The sequence below is a fragment of the Gaeumannomyces tritici genome, assembly GCF_000145635.1.
Source record: "Gaeumannomyces tritici R3-111a-1 unplaced genomic scaffold supercont2.7, whole genome shotgun sequence".
In the NCBI taxonomy this organism is placed as follows: domain Eukaryota; kingdom Fungi; phylum Ascomycota; class Sordariomycetes; order Magnaporthales; family Magnaporthaceae; genus Gaeumannomyces; species Gaeumannomyces tritici.
This window is the reverse complement of record NW_008804551.1, coordinates 1923460-1940981: the sequence shown is the minus strand read 5'-3', so window position 1 is coordinate 1940981 and position 17522 is coordinate 1923460. Positions and strand designations below refer to the sequence as shown.

At 55.6% G+C, this 17522-nt stretch overlaps 7 protein-coding genes across 7 annotated transcripts; all 7 read left to right on the top strand.

Moving 5' to 3' along the window:
* Positions 1-2831: 2831 nt before the first annotated feature.
* GGTG_11948 (hypothetical protein) lies at positions 2832-3605 on the top strand. The gene is made up of 2 exons (XM_009229839.1): positions 2832-3189; positions 3291-3605. Exons 1-2 carry the CDS (start codon positions 3022-3024, stop codon positions 3366-3368), a joined length of 246 nt encoding a protein of 81 aa, XP_009228103.1. The 5' UTR covers positions 2832-3021; the 3' UTR covers positions 3369-3605.
* A 1931-nt stretch (positions 3606-5536) lies between these two features.
* GGTG_11947 (hypothetical protein) lies at positions 5537-6089 on the top strand (the record flags this gene model as incomplete). The annotated part of the gene is made up of 2 exons (XM_009229838.1): positions 5537-5586; positions 5708-6089. 2 exons carry the CDS (start codon positions 5537-5539, stop codon positions 6087-6089), a joined length of 432 nt encoding a protein of 143 aa, XP_009228102.1.
* A 1909-nt stretch (positions 6090-7998) lies between these two features.
* On the top strand, positions 7999-8253 carry GGTG_11946 (hypothetical protein; the record flags this gene model as incomplete). The annotated part of the gene is made up of 1 exon (XM_009229837.1): positions 7999-8253. The coding sequence occupies one exon, from the start codon at positions 7999-8001 to the stop codon at positions 8251-8253; it is 255 nt and encodes an 84-aa protein (XP_009228101.1).
* Positions 8254-10228: 1975 nt separating this feature from the next.
* Positions 10229-10591, top strand: GGTG_11945 (hypothetical protein; the record flags this gene model as incomplete). Its single annotated transcript, XM_009229836.1, has 2 exons — positions 10229-10269; positions 10366-10591. The coding sequence occupies 2 exons, from the start codon at positions 10229-10231 to the stop codon at positions 10589-10591; spliced, it is 267 nt and encodes an 88-aa protein (XP_009228100.1).
* Positions 10592-11606: 1015 nt separating this feature from the next.
* GGTG_11944 (hypothetical protein) lies at positions 11607-12483 on the top strand (the record flags this gene model as incomplete). The annotated part of the gene is made up of 3 exons (XM_009229835.1): positions 11607-11614; positions 11916-11961; positions 12205-12483. The coding sequence occupies 3 exons, from the start codon at positions 11607-11609 to the stop codon at positions 12481-12483; spliced, it is 333 nt and encodes a 110-aa protein (XP_009228099.1).
* A 1017-nt stretch (positions 12484-13500) lies between these two features.
* Positions 13501-14399, top strand: GGTG_11943 (hypothetical protein; the record flags this gene model as incomplete). Its single annotated transcript, XM_009229834.1, has 1 exon — positions 13501-14399. Exon 1 carries the CDS (start codon positions 14001-14003, stop codon positions 14397-14399), a length of 399 nt encoding a protein of 132 aa, XP_009228098.1. The 5' UTR covers positions 13501-14000.
* A 417-nt stretch (positions 14400-14816) lies between these two features.
* On the top strand, positions 14817-15044 carry GGTG_11942 (hypothetical protein; the record flags this gene model as incomplete). Its single annotated transcript, XM_009229833.1, has 1 exon — positions 14817-15044. One exon carries the CDS (start codon positions 14817-14819, stop codon positions 15042-15044), a length of 228 nt encoding a protein of 75 aa, XP_009228097.1.
* Between the last annotated feature and the right edge of the window lie 2478 nt (positions 15045-17522).

Sequence of the window (17522 nt, the reverse complement as noted above, 5' to 3'; positions counted from 1 at the left end):
CGGGCTCTGGGCCGTCTGTAGCTTTTCCGAGTTGCGAATGCTGGTCTTAACCGGACGACAAATTGGACATGGTTTCGTTGCTTCGCTTACAAGGCATAAACTAGAACCATATCGCGGTCGATTACGAAATAGTTTCGCGCAGTCGCTGGGAATTCCGCTCATAATGGAGAGGGATTCGAGCTGGTTAATGCTACCATTGGCATCGCCGAGATTCGCGATGGGTCTCGCGTTGCGACTTTTCCAAGGCTTAATTGGTTCCTGGGGCATTTCGTTTTGCGAGCTTGGCCTGATGGAACCTTCTGTGCGACCTGGACAAAAGTGATTGCACGCTTTGCCAGCCCAGGAATTTAACAGGACCTAACGGGAAACGTTTACAGCGGCGAACAGGGCCTACAGGTTATTGTTCAGCGTGCTGTGCTCCACTTTTTCGGTGCTTGCGTCCACTGCGGAAGAATTTAACCGCCCCTCCATCTGCGCTATCGCGATCACTTCTGCCTCGCTGGACGCGAAAGGACTCAAATGCAACCGCTTCTTTCGGCCCCAGGGTCCAGTTCTTGTACCATGTTTCTTTTTCAATATGGCCATGTCCTTTCCTTGGCGTTCTTGGGTCTGCCGTTACTAGCACATAAATTCTGCGTCCCACTCCGCAGCAGCGACCAAAAAAAGCGACCAAAATAAGCGACCAAAATAAGCGACCAAAATGTCGACAGGTGGCAATGCATCCGAGGGAACCGATCTAAAGGGTCAGGGTGGGATGCTAGAGTGCCCCTCTTTGGCTTTCACCTGAGCATCAACAGGCCAGGTCCATAGCAATCGCAACGAGAGTCATAACGCAGCCATTAGTGCTAAAGCTTCCGGCATTGGAAGCCCCGATTTTAAGCTTTGGCTGTAGAGGGAGACCAGCCTCTGTTTGGAATGAGGGATTTGCGCAGTCTTGGTGACACGAGACTTGCCGCGCACGCTATTACGCAGTACAGCGCCATTGGTGTACCCGCGGTCGGACATGCCGACAATATATTGCTTGCATTAGCAGGGAATTGTTCTTGTTTTTGCTAGGCGTTAATGTTCTGCTTAAACTAAAAGATCGCGCAAAAAGCAAAACCTGTTGCCACCGTATCAGCCCATAAGGTACAATTTATACAAACGGGTTAGTACTAATAGCTCAAACTGCCGCTGAAAGCTGCAAAAATTTAATAAACGGAGGGTTATATAAGTGGCGATAAAAAAATTAAAGGTGCGCCTTGAGCCTAACGTGGTAAATTGTGCTATTGCTTAAAGTTTAGCCTTAGAAGTCACCCCAAGTTTGGATAGTAAGTGGAACTGTTCGTTCCCTATTCGTTTCCGCTAAAAGGAACATGCGTGACTATACGGTTCGTTGCTCTTGTGGTAACTCCTTTACTGTAGCTAACATTTATTGCTCTTCTTTTGTGCTATAATAGCAAACGCTGTTATCACAGCAAGCACCTCGACAGACAAAGACGTGCAATGCGAAAAGCTTTGCCGGCTTTGGCTTTGTTTTATTTTCCCACGTGTTTTGTATACAGTTTCCTCTTGCCTCTTTTTAAATAACCCCGGTTGGTGCATCCATCTGCTGGCCAGCTGAGCTCATGCTATTAGCCGATCAGCCGTGGGTCAGGTATCCAATCCAGTGCCCTTGTAGCTAACCCCTCAGCCGTCGGGGTCAGCTGAGCCCGGAACTGCGCGCAGCAGGCCATCCATCAGCTTATCAAGCTAAGGAACAGTGCCGATGTCCCCACCCTCACCAGAGCTGGAATAGGCCTGAGTACCGGCTCTCCGTCGTGTTTTGTAGCGAGGTGGAGGGGCGGAAGTCGCCGACTATCGATTATGGATCCAGCCCCTCTCTAGATACAAGGTCTTCCCCGCAAAATGGCTGCGATAGCTGCAGTGCGCCATCATGGTCGTCGCATGATTCTGTTACGTATTTCCCTGCTAGAGCTGATACGAGAAGCAATCATGCGACCCTCCCCATCCATCCAGCTGGCGATGTCATTCCCGGTGCCGTGTTCCACCTTCCAAGCTGGGTGCTCCCAGCCCTGGATGATGTGACCTTTCAGCCCTGTGTCGTATCCCGACCTCTCCGGCTTCTGTGCGCCCCTCCCCCAAGCAGGGCTAAACCGGAGTTGGGTTCGGAGCTGGGGTAAGCATGCAGGACTGCCTGCATGTGCCGTATATGCGGGTGGGAATCCCCAATCAGCGAGTAAACGGACGCGCTCGCTAACCTGGCCCCAGGCCCTAGCGCCAACGGCATCGCCCCGGATATCGGCGCACCGCCCCGAGCGGCTGCAGTTAGCGTCCCAACTTTAACGGCTTTTTTCTCGTCTCGTGGTGAGTATTTTTGGCATTCCAATAGGACCCCGGCCTAGCCCGGATGTTGGCCCATCAGTCAAGCCATCATTTAGCCAGCTAGTGCCAAAATAGAAAGCATCGTCAACAGGGCGGAGAGGCAGGAGCACGCAACACTAGCACCTCGGTATGTGCCTGATGTTGCCAGAATCGTTGGGGCCAGCTCGGGGCTGGTGACCGCACTCCTGCTGATGTGATTTCCAGGTCACCACCAGCTCATCTGCAACGTGCGGGCCGAATCCGGGAATATGCAGCGCGGTGTGCCTTAGCGGAGGTGCAGGGATCAGCCCTAAGCCACCTTCCACATAGCCAGGCGTCCTCGACGAAGGCAGCCATGGCCATCCCATGACAAGCGGCTGAAAAGTGCAGGTCACGTTGTGACTCCTTCCCGAAGCAGGCACAATACGAGCCCGAGCTGAAGGAGGCAGCCGCTCTTGCATCGCCCGAGAACCAGAGCAGGTGGCAGACACGCTGGGACTGCTCAGGTATAAAGGGCGCCTTTGGCCTCCGGTTTGCATTCCTGTCTCCTCCTCCATCATCGCATCACCAAGCAACAGCAATCCAGTCATTCGCTCCAAGCTCCTCTCCCAAGCAATACAATAATTCAAAAACACCCGGCCCTCCACAAAGCCAACACAGCCCAAAACCACCTCCATCATGAAGGTCTTCGCCGTCATCATTGCCCTTGCCGCCGCCGCCCTCGCGGCCCCCACCGAGGACAGCCTGGGCGCCCCCGGCTGCACTCCCGCCACCTACGCGTGCGCCCACAACCCCAAGACGGGCCACGAAGGCTGGAAGGTCTGCGACACGCAGAAGGTCTGGCAGGTAAGCTTCGACTCTCTTCTGCTCACGAGTCCCGCATTTTGTCGGGAAAAGTAGTCCGTGTTGCTCTCTGGTGTCGCCACTAACACGTAATATTTTCTTAGTACGCCGGTGACTGCCCGCCGAAGACCAAGTGCATGTTCCTCGCTGCCAACGGCAGCCCGTACTGCATTCCCGTCTAGGCATATGGCTTAAACAGAGAGAGAGAACGAGATCTGTGTGGTGGTAGCCAAATTGCGAGATGGGAAGAAAGGAGGGAGCACTGAGCAGGTGGTGTGTGCAGGTGATGTTTGAAATCAGTGGCGCAGGGCTTGGGGGAGGCTATGTACTGGGGCAACCTCCTTTAAACACTCCTTTAAGTACTGAAATCGTTCTTTAATTAAATAATGATTTTCTTACAGCCCTGTGCCCTCGGCTAGTTGCAAGTTTGCCCCCTTAATAACACAAAGTTAATTTAGTTCTCAAGTCTTTGCTGGCTTTTCCTTCCGTTACATAATCATTTTTGAATGTTGTTTCCAATCCGATTTGAAGAAAGCTCTTGATACGTCTCTTTCCCAAGGCTTTACTTTTTAGCTTAGCGCTAATAATTCCGTGGCGAGCCAAAAGTAAATGGGGATCTTAGCTCTTCCTTGGAGCCCAACTCCTTCCCGAAACCTAAGGTAATAGCACTTTTATAACACCCGTCGTTGGTGAGTTGTGGCATGGTTTTATTCGCCGGCCGATACGACCGTTCCACAACGTTCGCTTGCATATAACATTAAGGCGGCATTGCGCAGAACCGAAGATGTATGCCACGGCATAAATGTGTGCTACGGCATAACGACGTTTAATTGGTTGTTTATTTCAGCCTCCTGCCACTCTAGGTATTAAACACTCATCGACCCTGGATGCCGTTGGACATTATGCTTGGTGTAAACTGTAAACAGTGTTGGGCGCCAGTTACAGGCAGAGTTTAATCGAGGCCGGCGAACCTGCGTGGTGTCAAAGTGTGGGGGTTGGGCATCAACAGGAACGATGCTCGGGACGGTGCTTGCTGCCTGGGGCGGCCAGTAAAGGCTGAATGAAGGTTGCACAAAGCGGATTCGGGCTGGGAACCACCAGGGAGCGGCGGCATAAGGGGTGAGTGAAAAAAAAGTGGGCATGTGGCGACATCAGTGGCATCAAACGGCGTGGACCTAGCGAGCATGGGGTAGGACGCTAGTGCTGACAGGAAATTAAAGGGGACATAGTCAAAGAAGCCAGAGTCCCCCACGGTCGATATGCCCACGCGCCGTTCCGGCTAGCGCGTACCGCCTATAGCTGGGAGGCATGTGTGCCTAACCTCGGCCATGGCGGGGCGGTGCTTGTCCACATTGGGGAACCCGTGGGCGGGCCGTTCGGGATCCAGTAGGCGGCGAACAGGTAGCCTTGTCTCGACGACACCGTTGGTTGCCCGGGTGCGGATACGAGGCGGAGGAATGATATGGCTGGGTTGTGCTTTCTGGACCGGTGAAGCTCAGGGAGAAGGACAGCGTGCGCGCGCGCGTGTTCCGTTTTGCTGGGTGGGTGCGTGGCCAAACGCTTGATTGGTGTGACGTCGAGACATGGCTGAAGGGGGCGCAAAGTCTGGCCCAGCATGTCCCCGCGTGTGTCTCGGACATTGGCCCAGGCGGGAGCGGATTCCTGAGCCGCCGGTAGAGCGTGGTGGTGATGGAGTCACTTGGCTCGCCTTGCTTTTGCTCCTTGGTGATCGGGGCTGATTCGGATTGGGCAGACCCGGGCGGCAGGTTTTGGGCTGGGACCTCACCGGTCCGCGGGGCTTGCTTTTCCATCCATGAATCCTCCAGCGCCACCCTCCATCACAATTCGGAACGGGGAAGGCTGCCAGCCGGTGTGAGTAAAGGGTCAGAGCGGGTCTGGTTCGGTGTGTAGCGGCCCAACGGCCTTGCGAATGCCAGCATTTTCCTATCTTTACGGAATACCCACCCAATGCTGGAGGTGGGGTGAGGCGCGGTTGTATGCAACTGGTCTCTGGCCGGCTCGCTGGCGGTTCAGACACGTGTGTGCTAGCTGGAGCTAGGGCTTATCGACGATCTAAAGGAAAGCGGCTCCCGGATACATGGGAGAAGACAGCAGTTGCGCTTGGGCATGAATTAGTGCTGGGCCGAGGGACAGGGCTATCAGGTGTTCGATGGGAGATTCGGGGTATATAATACATTCACTGTTCACTTCCTTCTTCTGGCGTGGCCCAGGTGCTGTCTTTTGATGGGACTATCGAAACGCAAAGGCCATATCTTTTGACCATTCAGTGCCTAAAACAAATACTTCGACTTGCAACACACCTGGGCGAGGTAAAACTTCACAGCCCACGATGGAAACCCCCAGGTGTACGCGGAGCTCCTCCCTCGAGGCAAACCAGGGGTGAGTGTCACACACAGAGATGGTGTTACCTCGGAAGCACTCCATCTTTTTGTCAAAGGTGCAGAAAAAGGACGCATGCGCAATGGCGGGAGGAAAGCTGACATAGCCGCATGCGCTGTAGATCAGCCCAGACGTCTCCAGAGCGTCTTAGGGACGAGGGACAAGCGGTAGCACAGAAGTTACAAGAAGTGGCCAGCGACACTTCCACCTCTCCGTCCTCTGTCTGCCCCGGCACCGACGCCGCCGCCCACGTGGCTGCCATACCCCCGCCAGCTGCTGCTGCTGCTGCTGCTGCTGCTGGTCTAGCCGCCCCAATCACGACCTCGCTTGTCACGCCCGCTACAAAGGGGGGAGAGAAGCAGCCGGGCACGTTTCTGAGCCAGGCCGCCGAGAGCACCCGATGCCAGGTCGGGTATCCACTCGACCACAAAGAGTCCATGAAGGAGCGCAGGAGGGCTGCTGAGCGCACGGTGTCAGACTCGGACAGCCTGGGTGGGAAATAGAACAATAAACATCCCTGCACCATCCTAGAATATCGAATGCAACCAAAGCCTGCAGCGTGGGCATGAACAGGAGGGGTGTTGCCGTGATTTGTTCGTTCTTTCGACTTCCGACAAATACGCTTAGCTGCCGCGAAACGGGAAGTGAACGAACGGCCCAACCAATGGAAAGAAAAGCGGGGGAAAAGTGCCACAAACGCCTATCCCGAGGCCGGCCAATGAAAAGACAGCAGGTAGCCGTGCGGCAGAGATTTACCTTTTTTTTTCTTGGGAGTTGGGGCCAGGCTAGGTGGATTATTGTGACAAGCTCGGGGTATTCATTCATCCGGATATTGGACGAACAAGAAGCAGAGGAGGAACGGGGAGATCAGGACGCGCCAATGTCGCGTGGACATGTACATTCTGGGCCACAATGGCTGTGGGAGGGTGGTAGTTGATGTGATTGTGCTGCTACGCGGCAGGGGTGGGGTAAAGGGCAGCACACGGACGCCTGCCTATCGCAGGGGTGGGGGAGAATCGGGAAGGGGAAAGAACCCGGCCCCAGCGAGACGAGTGAAAGCAATGTGATGGGTTGGGTGGGTATGAACTGTGACGATGGCGTTCGGAATGCTGGTAGGGGCTTAGGCTGAGGAGGGTGACTGGCAGGGGGGCTAATGGTGGAGCTTTTTCTTTTTTCCCCTTTCCGCTCTCGGGTTGGTCCGTCTAGCTCGGGCTGGAGCCTGTCAATATATGGCTCCGCGACAAGGCTGTCGCCCGGGTGTTTGTGTTTTTAAACACTCGGTGTTTCCCACTCCCCTGGACTCTTTTACTGCACGTAACCGCGGAGGCGTGCCGTCGGCGCCTGACCATCACACGCAGCCACCGAACGAAGGCGGGGTCCACCACCACATCATGTGCTTTCGAAGTGTATCAGGGCTAACGGACAGGCTTGACGGTGGGGACGATGGGTGGGATTCGCTCTCCACCGACGCCACATCCCGGACCGCGAAAGGGATGCCAGAAAAGAACTTGGGCAAAAAGGAAAGCCCTTGGCGCAATGGAGCATGACGGGGGCCAGGTTGGCACACTGGACGGAGAATGGGCGGGCGGCTGGATGAGGCTATTGGACACGAAACCGGTGAAGGTGAGGGGTTGGAAGAAAGTAGCGTCAGCTCCAATATTGCGTGCACACCACGGCACCACCAAAATCTCTCAATCACTCTCGGTCCGGACGAGACGGCAGTTGTGGCTGCCCTCAGGTGCGTGAGGAGATTTGGAAGGGGTGCCGTCGAGCGCCATCATCACTCTTCCAACTTTCACCTGCCCTTTGAGGCTAGGTGTGATGCCGCGATTTGGGCCTAGACAAGGCCGAGGTTGGCCTGGCGCCTAGCGGCCAACCAGGGCCTCGGCTGAAGATCCGGCGCTTGGTTGTTCTCCCTCGCAGTCCCCGCCAACCTGGGCAGCTCCCTGGCATCCCTGACATGCCTGATATCCCCATCCATGTAAATGTGCTGGGACATGCCCAGCCCGGAGTCCCTGGACCGTCCCATCTTTTTGGATCTCAGATTGTTCCCTGTACCGGCACCTTGATCTCTGCCCCGGAAATGTGGTTGTCGGCAGCCCGGCTACACCGGCTATCGCGCATCTGGCCTGGCGCGCTCGCCATCCGAATGGTTGCTGCTGCATGGCTGCATCCACCATCCTTATCACGCGCTCCGGAAAACCGGAAGCAGAACCCCAATGACGAAAAAAGCTGCCCCGGATTAATGAAGGTTGCATCTCCTCAATGTGCACATTCTTGCCATATTAAGGATGCGGCGGCAGAGCCTCAATCCGTTCTGACCGCCCCGCTTCCTCATTTCCCCGTTCATTTCTTGCCGCCCTCTGGGGTTGCCTGTGGGTTGTGGGTTTCGAACCCACCGCGAGCCCCGAAATGATGATTCACAACAGAGGATGGTGGGCGCACCCCAGGGAGACCACTACCTGCATGTGCTACCTGCCCAGCACGGCCATCCATTTCCCTAGGCTTCCTAGGGCCATGGCCCGCCCTTGTAGGGCTCCCGGGGCCGACCTGGAGCAGCCGAAACACATTGACAAGGACGCGGTCGCTAGGGGTGCATTGACAACGTCCATTGGAACCGCTAGCGCCATCACCGGACGGCAAACAGCGAAGACGGAAGCAATGTGACCTCAAATATGGCATGTACCGCACTATTAAATCTATATCGCTCCTATTTACGAGGGGTTTGATTATAACTGGCCATGTGCTCATAGTCGCGGCGTGTAAACGTCTTTCTAAACGGGAACCTTCGCATGACACTCCAACATACATGCTTCACCGTCGATTGACACGACATAATCTGGGCGCGGCCCCAAACGGTTGTGGCTTCCTAGCCTCATTCCTACTATGGCCCCGCAGTGCCCGGACAAAGTGATGGTGGTCTGCTAGCTGGCCACCGAAGCCGGGCGCCATACGCCTGCCTTTCAGCCCCCCTTCATTACGATATGGAGGCTCCATCACTGGCTTGTTGCTTGAACGGCAGCCACGCCGTTATCCTTGTCCCTTTTCTTTCTTTTTCTTTCTTTTCTTTTTTCACTCTTCCCGCCTCTGCCACGGGCTTTGTCCTCCCCTAATTATCTGGTTGCTGATTTCCACTGTGACTCTTTGTCACACTCTCAGAAGATACGAATCGACCAGTTGGGAGGCATACACCGCTCAGCTACCCAGCTCACCGCGCGCCTGAGAATGATACAATAACGTAGCCCTCCGCCATCCCGATTGCGCCCCCCGATTCCGCCCCAACCCGCCCCGACTTTCCCTTAGAACGTACGCCGTCTTGCCCGTCGCCGCCCTCGATCCCGCCCTGCGCCACATCCGAGTTGTGCCCAGTTGAGATTTCCGCCCGGACGCCTGGACGCCTCGTTGCCTGATTTCTGTTCGCCATGGGCACCTGACTGGGGCGCGGCCAGCACAGAGCCCCCCGCGCCAAAAAGGCCTCCGTTTCCTGCCCTGTCTAGTGGCAAGTCACCAACTATCGAGCCGTCAAACTGTGAAGGGCGAGGACACCCTGGGCGCAGCCGGCACGGACGTGCCCCCAATCCCTGAAATTCTACATCCATCATCTGACTTGATCGTTTCTTTCCTTTTTGCCGGCGTACAGCCCCTTCTGCGCACGAGAGGCCACGCCCCTGGGCGGTAAGATTCCCGGTCTGTATCCGGACTTGGAGATTGGGCGCTAACGCTTCCTGATGCCCCTTGAAAGTCCCGAAGACCCATGTCGCCAGCAACGCCCCGTCCTCGGATCTTTGCGATAACTACCATGCCTTCCTCCCTGTCCGACCCCACTGCTGGACATCTGCCCCCGCACGGTCGACAACCGCCCGGAGCCCGGAGCCAGGGAGAAACAGTCTCTCTTCGACGTAAACAAACACAGCACAACCCCTGAATGTCTGTCGAGGCGAGGGGCCTTTGACTCAACGAAGATCGCCGTCGGTCCAAGCTAGAGTGTACAGCCCCGTCGCCATACTGCCCAGTTCAGCACCGTATCATGATACAATCCGGATGAGCGGGCCCACTGCCAGCCGCGCACCGCCCACAACAGCATAGCCCCCTCGAAACTCCCTTTCAAGCCCCGTCGCCCATATACTGACGCGAGGACTCATCATGGCTCCAGCTCTGCCTAAGGGCACGGGTTTCATTCAAGGCTCAGACACGTAAGGGCACAGAGGGCAGGTCACATGCTACCCATGGAGATATCCGCCGTGGGCGATAACCATGTCCATTGGTTCTCCTTCGCCATGACCTTGTCAACATCCCAGCTTTCTAAGGCTTCCTTGCCTCCCGATTTGTTTAACTTGCTGTCACATGTCACTTCTTCATCTGTCCAGCCCCATACGTCTCAAAAGGCGATCCCAGATGACGGCACCACAAGCACCTCTCGGGCATCTCGGCGCCTTTCTACAATGCAAAAGTTATAGGCCCCCAAGATGTATAAGAGCGAGACTCGTGGCCGAGGAAATCGATCTGAGAAAGCGCCTCTTCAACAAACATTACATCACTAAACAGTTGAGTGTTCGGACTTCGGAAGCACTCTACCCGATTACTGTCGCAACAGTGGTCGCATTTCTCTTTCCGGCTTCTAACCTCCCTTCAAATCTGCAAAATGTCAACGCCAGAGCCAAAGTACGGAGACCCCAACGGCCCGTACAATCCTCCACAACCCCAGCCCCCGATTCCAAACTAGGCGGCCAGCACCACTATTTAGGCCAAAAGAAAGATCCCTCAAAGACCTCAAAGCAGAGCGGTAGAAGGTCGTGGCCCCGAGAAACGACTAGGGTCTGCATGGCAGCAGCAAGCCTCGCCAAGCTCGCTCCCGACGCCGCCGAAGCTCTCGCTACGCGACTTCCCATCCTCCGACACCAGCCCCGCTCTACTCAAGAGCAGGCTGTCCGACAAGGCTACAAGTCAAAGCAGCACCAAAGAAGGAAAACGAGGCGAAACAAGGCTGTCCGTCCTTCACGACTAGGAGTTCCAGGTCGCCAGGAACGCATACGGGCGTGTGGCGCAAGCCTCCCCATCCATGCGCGCAAAAACAAGGCTTACCGGCGCGCATGCGTGCCTCGGCAGCGAGACTACCGCAAACTACGCGGACTCACGCGGTGCGCCTCGTCTTGTTTCTGCTTTCTGCTGTCGGGTGTGGGCGGCATATGCCGAAATGTGATGTGCTTGGCTTATAACTTTGGCTGTGGGCTTTCGTTCGCTCGTTTCATTGTTTTTCCTTTCTTTTCCTTGCTCCTTCCTTTTTTTCCATTTTTATTGGTTCTTTTTTTCCACGTGCGACCCTGCCACAACAAGACCCATTGCTAGCGCCTTTTACAGCCCTATTTGCCATTTGCCGCCTTTTTTTCTCGTCGCTTTCATTTGTCCTTTCGAATCATCCTGACTTTCTTTCCCTTAGATTCTTTCCCTTAGATTCTTTCCCTTAGATTGACACGCCAGGCAGCCCCACCTTTTCCTTGCCTTACCCACACCCAACCCTTCTTATTGGTACCCCATGCTTCTCTCTCTTGTCCTTCACGTTATACAATTTGATCGCGGCGCCTCCGTCACAGCAGAGGTATGCTTTGTCAGACATCTTGTAAAAGTGCAGCGCTGAAGCGGACTTAGCGTGAGCATTTCAGTTGGACAGACTCCACATAGATTTCTTAGGGGACTTAAACTCTTAAAGTTGCTAAAGTATTATCTGCTACCGACATCTTTTCATTTTACCATTTCCCAATCCAGCCCCATGCCTCCAAATCAGCCGAAATACGACGTGTACTCGAGGGAGTTAAATAGGCTGCTCAGTGAAGTGCGAGAACAACACTAGTCCCCCTCTGCGTATAACCAACAGCTGACCGACCCAAAGCTAATATACAAAGCTGCGCGGGTTCGTCAAGTATCGGGTAATTACATCGCAAGATCGGTGTTCGGCCTATCAGCGTAATTATCACGCGCGCCATGCTGTAACCTCGCATAGATTCTTTGTGCGCAGCACAAAGATGGCGGAGTTAGCTGCAACATATCCGCATGGAATGCAAATGGTACTCTCGTCTTCACGTAATGCTCCCGTGCATTCCTAGCCATTTCAGCCTCTTATTAAATCCACGTGAGGCTTGGCCTTTCTGCTTCATATTTCCCGCCCAAAACCATTAGGGCAGCGACGCGTGCTGGACTCATCCTATGACGGACAAAAGGTGCAAGATAGGGTGTATTGTATGCTTATCTAGATCTCTCCAGAGAAGGGAAGACGGGCACAAGGCCGAAGGCCTTGTGCCCTCCTTATATACAGTGATACCCCTCCTTTGCAGGTGCGGTACCCACTACCGCACCCCTGTTGTTGCCGACGAGTGCTTGGTAAGCATTTGCCCGGTGCAGCAGCCGTGCGGAGCACTAGTGCCCGTGCAGATCCTCCGTGTCAAGGCCTGGAATAGTGTGCCGGCCAGTGGTGATAGCCTCCTTTGTGATACATCCTCGTTATCGCTATAATGGAAATGTGACGGGGCAATAGTTGCTGGACATGCCGCATATCACGCATTATGGCAATGCAAGTGGGGCAAACTCCAAACTGCCAGGGCCTGGGCCAACTGATGAATACAGCGAACGGTGGAGGGTCATCCTGGATCCGGAAGGCTGGAGAACATGCCGCCGGTGATAAAAACTGACCCCCCTGCTCCCAGACCGGTGAGAGAGCGGGGTATGATTGGAGGCGTATTGTGTGGCTTGCCGCTTGTCGTATCGATTGTGCGAATGCAGCCACCATTTGGTCCCCACCTCCCTGGCCCTTACCTCTTGCCTGGAATGCTTCTGCTCGAGCGCAACACTCCCTTCTTATCCGTCCTCCTCCTTGGACCTGCACAGCCTACACAGCACCTGTGATCCGGCATCGACTTTTGATGTGCATTCAGACCTTGCCTGGCACTCGTTCGTGTTTACATCTGGGGTGGATGTCATCAAAGGGTCGCATACGTCTGGCACGTCAGGTGCTAAAAGCAGAGATGCCATCCTGCGGGCTTGCTTACATTGTCCTTGCCCGAGGGCTGCCTGCTTTCCCTTGTGCAACTTTTCTCCTCGGATAAAGCCTTGAGCATAATCTCAAACTCCCTGCCTCGCTCATCATCTCTCCATCTTTCGTTTTCTACTTATGGGCCTACCTGGCTGTTGCTTGCGGTCCCAGCCTGCCCTCCCAGATGCAACGGACGGCGGCGGGGATGGAGCCTGCCTGCACGGGTCAGGACATCACAGGTAGCACGCCAGCCTGGCCGCTACCCCTGCAAACAACCTATCAAGGCTGTCAGCCACCAGCCAAGAGTGCAGGAGCGTCAAACCCTTTCCATCTTGGGCGCCCCTTTTACGTGCAGCAGCCATGGCCGGCCGTCGAAGGCCCAACACCAGAAGGCCGTGTTTTTGGGCCTGGTACCCCGTATCTCTATTCCTGAGCAGCGATACGGCCGGCCTGCCCTCGAGGACGCACGCCCTCTCCCTCGAACACCCCCTTCTGGATGGCGTGTGTGTTTGGCCGTCGCGTTTCTGTTGCCCCCACAGCATCATAGCCTATCCCGTCACCGCTAAACGCGCTGACGCGGTAGTCACATCACACCGGCTCCTTCAAATGCACCCCGCTGGCTTGCTCTAGCCTCCGGGCCCTACTGGTGCTGTGGGCGAGAGAAAAGCATGGCGGGGCCAGACTTTGTTTCGTTCTTTTTTTCCTTTTTCCCCTTCTTTTCTCCTCCCCTCCCCTTTGCTTGGCCCTTCCCTCATGCTCAAGATCTCCCCTGCATCTTCGTCATTTTTCTTTCACAGCCACGATCTCTATCACATCTCTAATTTCCGTTCCTGCATGGCTAATCAGCCCACCACAACGTCACCGGAGCTCCCACCGACGCTGTGGGAGTCATCGAGTTCACCTTACCATCGCACTGGAACATTGTATGGGCCTTCTGTTATCGTCACGGACCCTCGCTCGGCGCTCTGATTCACCGCAGGTCTCTTCAGGGAGGGTCTACAATGCGTTGTTTACAAGCTAAGCCCCTCTATCTGCCTTGAGCGTCGGCTGCCATGTCTGGTGCGACGCGGCTCGCCTTGCTGCCTGGGGCCCTTTTTTCCTCTTCGTTTGCTGGCAGCCGGGAAGAGCTCCACGTCTTGGGCGGGTCTCGTTCTCTTGCCTCTCTCACTCCATTCACGTCACGCTATCCTACGATGCATGCCTCTTTGGAGGCGCAGCTATGGCTCAAGACTAACGCCCGACGCTGCCCGCTGGGCTAACTATCTCAAAGCCTGAACCACTTAGTTGCCCCCACCGCCGATCTCGCCCGGCCCCCGTTGCCCGACTCCCACTGCCGACGACCGGGCTCAACAAGAAGTCCATTGTTCGATCACATGTCGCCGTTTGTCCCATGCCAGTGTCGAAAATGAAGGGGCTTAGAGCCCTTCGCCTGGTATCCCAAAAACTCAACAACGCAGCGCCCCGAACGGAAACACTTCCACAGCCCCCTGCTCTGCCCGAGGCCTCCAAGGGCAAAAGACTGTTACCGACTACTCAACCAAAACCTATGTTACCCGCGCAGCGCCGACATCACCGCCACCATCATCCAACGCTGGAGAACATGCCCCACGCCAGCTCGCCCACCCCACTGCTGGCCCTTGCTGACTCCTTGTGCTGGACCTCGAGCATGGGCTTAGGGAAGGTCGAGGGAGGGGAAGAAGATGCTCAGAGACAGGGAAGTCGCCGAGGCATCCCCAGGGCCTTGGTTACCTCCATGAAGCTGCTGTGCTTGCCGCCGTCACCAACTTGAGCCCCACGAAGCAATATCTGCCATGACACAAGAGGCGGTGCTGGCCGCTGCCATGAGCCTGATTGAGGCTGATACCCCGGCACCGGGCGCCTTTTTTCTTCTTCTTGCCACGAGAGGTACGTTTCTTGTGGATCCCAGGAAGGTTGAGAGAAAATGCCTGCCATAAACAAGGTAAATCGCTCCTCATTATGTAGTCGGGTGCTGTGGGCCTGTCTTGTGCTATGGAGTCCCAATTTCTCTACAAAAGAAGCATTCCGCCCATTATCAAGAATTTGCAACTGAATACACACACTCTCCTCGACTGCGCTCACCTTTCACCTTCTTTGCTCCTTTCTCGGCAACCTCTAAAGCGCGCCTCTGAGTTGCGCGGACGTGCCTCATCACCTCTTGCCTCTCAGGAAATATCAAACTCAGAAAATGGCATACGAAGGGACATCCTACGAAGGGATGCCGCCCAGCCAAGACTACGAAGGCCAGGAGGAGTACGCGCCGGCACGAGGGCAAACTCCTGTCGACATCAACCTCGTGGGCAACACGACCCTGGATTCTGATTCCTCCGGCAACGAAGTGAACCCCAAATACCTTCAACTCACAAAAAAGGAGCATCGGAAGAAGAAGTCCTCGAGGGATAGCAAAGGAACCTAGCCACAGCTCCGACCTGAGCAGTGGAGCGAGGACGCGAGCGCCGCCTTGACATATCGCCCAGAGACCCTCCGGCAAGAATACAACAAGGGGCCGACTCACCGTCCTCCACCCGGCCTCCCCCTCGATTCGCCTCCCCCCCGACGCTACCGTACGCCCCCACCCGCCCTACTTCCCAAAAGCGCACTCTCAACAAGTAAAGGAAGCGTGCGGGTGTCTGGCCGTCTCACGCACACACCCGCCCACCCACTAGCCCCGCATGCAGGCACCTGCAGGCACGGGTGCCTTTTTTTCTACCCAAGTACCTGGTTTTCCAACCCCCGCCACCGACGACCACTGGCCAGCTCGGAACACGTGGCAGCGCCCTCGCGAGCGCCATGAGCAAGGCTTGCTAGCGACAGCGTCAAGCGATTATTGGGCGCTGTCCTTCCTTGTTTGACGCTTGGCATTTCTTAGGTTGTTTCAAAAGCTTCTGGCAGGGGGCTTGCAGGGCCGCGTGTTTTTCCTCTTGTCTAGTCTTTCCTGGCTTTCTTTCTTTTGTCAACGCCACTCAGCACAGGCGTCCGGCACGCAGCATAGAGAGAGCGGTGTTTCAGTCAGGCAGCATGTGATTTTACTCCCCTTTCCCAGCCACTTCACCACTTCACCACGTCCCCTTTCTCTGTTTCGTTGTACACTTGCCCTATGGGCTCCATCACCCACTCAGGGCAGCAATGCCTCGGACCTCACAGCCGGGTCACAGATGTTCCATTCAGAGCTCCTCAAACAATCTTGTACCAACTAGGCCACATAGAATTATAGATTGATAGATAGATTCCCAGGCCCATGTATCTTCCAAGCTTGGAATTCACAGCTCATTGTCCCCTCTCCGAGTCTTGCCGGTCTTGTCTCCGCTCTGCGCAAATGCTGGTCCCTTTCCTGGCGACAACGAAAGCTTGTGCCCACTGCTCAATCCAAGGAGAACTTATCACTCCTTCGAGCTGCGAAAGGCTCCCGCGTCTTCATTGCGAACCAATGCGAACATATGCCCCACCAAGAGCCTCTTTTCTGCCCATTTTCCTTTTCTTCTTGTTCCCTCCTTGATGGCCCCGTGAGTCACCGGCGAGCGAGGGCCTTGCGGGTCGGGCAACAAGAGAATGAGGGCACAGCATGTGCTCGGACTTTTGCAGAGCTCGGACTTTTGCAGAGCTGGTAGCGGCAATCTCACCTAGTCCAATCACAGCCCAATGCATCTTCCCTCCAGTTCCTCTCATAAGGCGAGCTTTCGGCAAGCCGCAGGCAACTCACACCTCCCCCAGCTCACTCACGCCAATCATGAGAAGTCACCTCCGCAGCCCCGTGGTCCTCCTTGCCATGGCGTCACTCACTGCGTGCTAACAATTACCCGATAGGCTGCTTCGGGCACCCACAAATCACCTTGCCCTCCTCCGGGTGAGGGTTCTTCCCGGCTGGGGTTGCTGTTTGCTGCATGTGCTACTGGAATATTGGCTGATTGCAGCGTCTCAGCCACAGTCACACTAGGCCCCCCACGCAAGGCGTGGCTAATCGGCTTGTGGCTCCATGGTCCTCCGTTTCTTCATGTCATTTCCACTAGCCACATCATCCGTGACGCCATTTCTCAACTTCTGCCTTGCCCGAAAAGCAAGCACGTGTCACAACGTCTGCCCATGCCGCCCGCGGCAGCCCAAGGTCGCACAGCCCGGTGAACAACAGTTCATGTCCCCACCCGGGCTTGCACGAACAAAGGCAGCGAGAAAGAGAGAGAGAGATAGCTCGGATGGGAGGTCCGGATAGACGCAGGCCACACCACAGCACCCCCTCGCTTGCCAAGCAGGCGCACAGCCACAGAGATCCTGTGACTTTCCGTGCGTGTCGGTACCTTGCAGGCAATGCCGACCATCTCATGCCAGAGGGTTGAACGACACACCGACTTTTCCTGCGAGGCAGTTTCTTTTGTTGTCCTCCTTTCTGTCTGTCGAGCAACCCTGTTTTCCGTCAAGGCAGAGCAACAACACAGCCGGCGTGCAACCAATTACGAGGCAATGCGGGAACGTCATCGGATCTGGATCCATGACTGATTGGACTTATTTTTCGCTGCCGCGGTTGCCGCCGCCCGCACCACCCAAGGGCAAGCCTCGGGCGCATTATTCTGCTGTGCCAGACACGCCCAATTCACCAAAGCCCGCCTCGAACGACATGTCAGATATCACTTCACCAGCTGCTGTCCGCATGCGTTTTCTAGCGAAAGAAAGAGTCGCCCATCTCTGTGGCTCTCGTTCTCGAAATGAGACCCCCTAGCCGATACTGCATCATCTGCCCTGCTAGGAAGCTCTATTTGGAGCAGAGTCGTAGGGCACGTCCGGCAGGTAGATGGGCACCTACCCACAAGGCACGGAACCATTACAAGCGCAAGGAACGCTACGAGCAGCCACATACGACCACACCCACTGGAATATACGGGATCCCGTCCGCTCTCCCCTA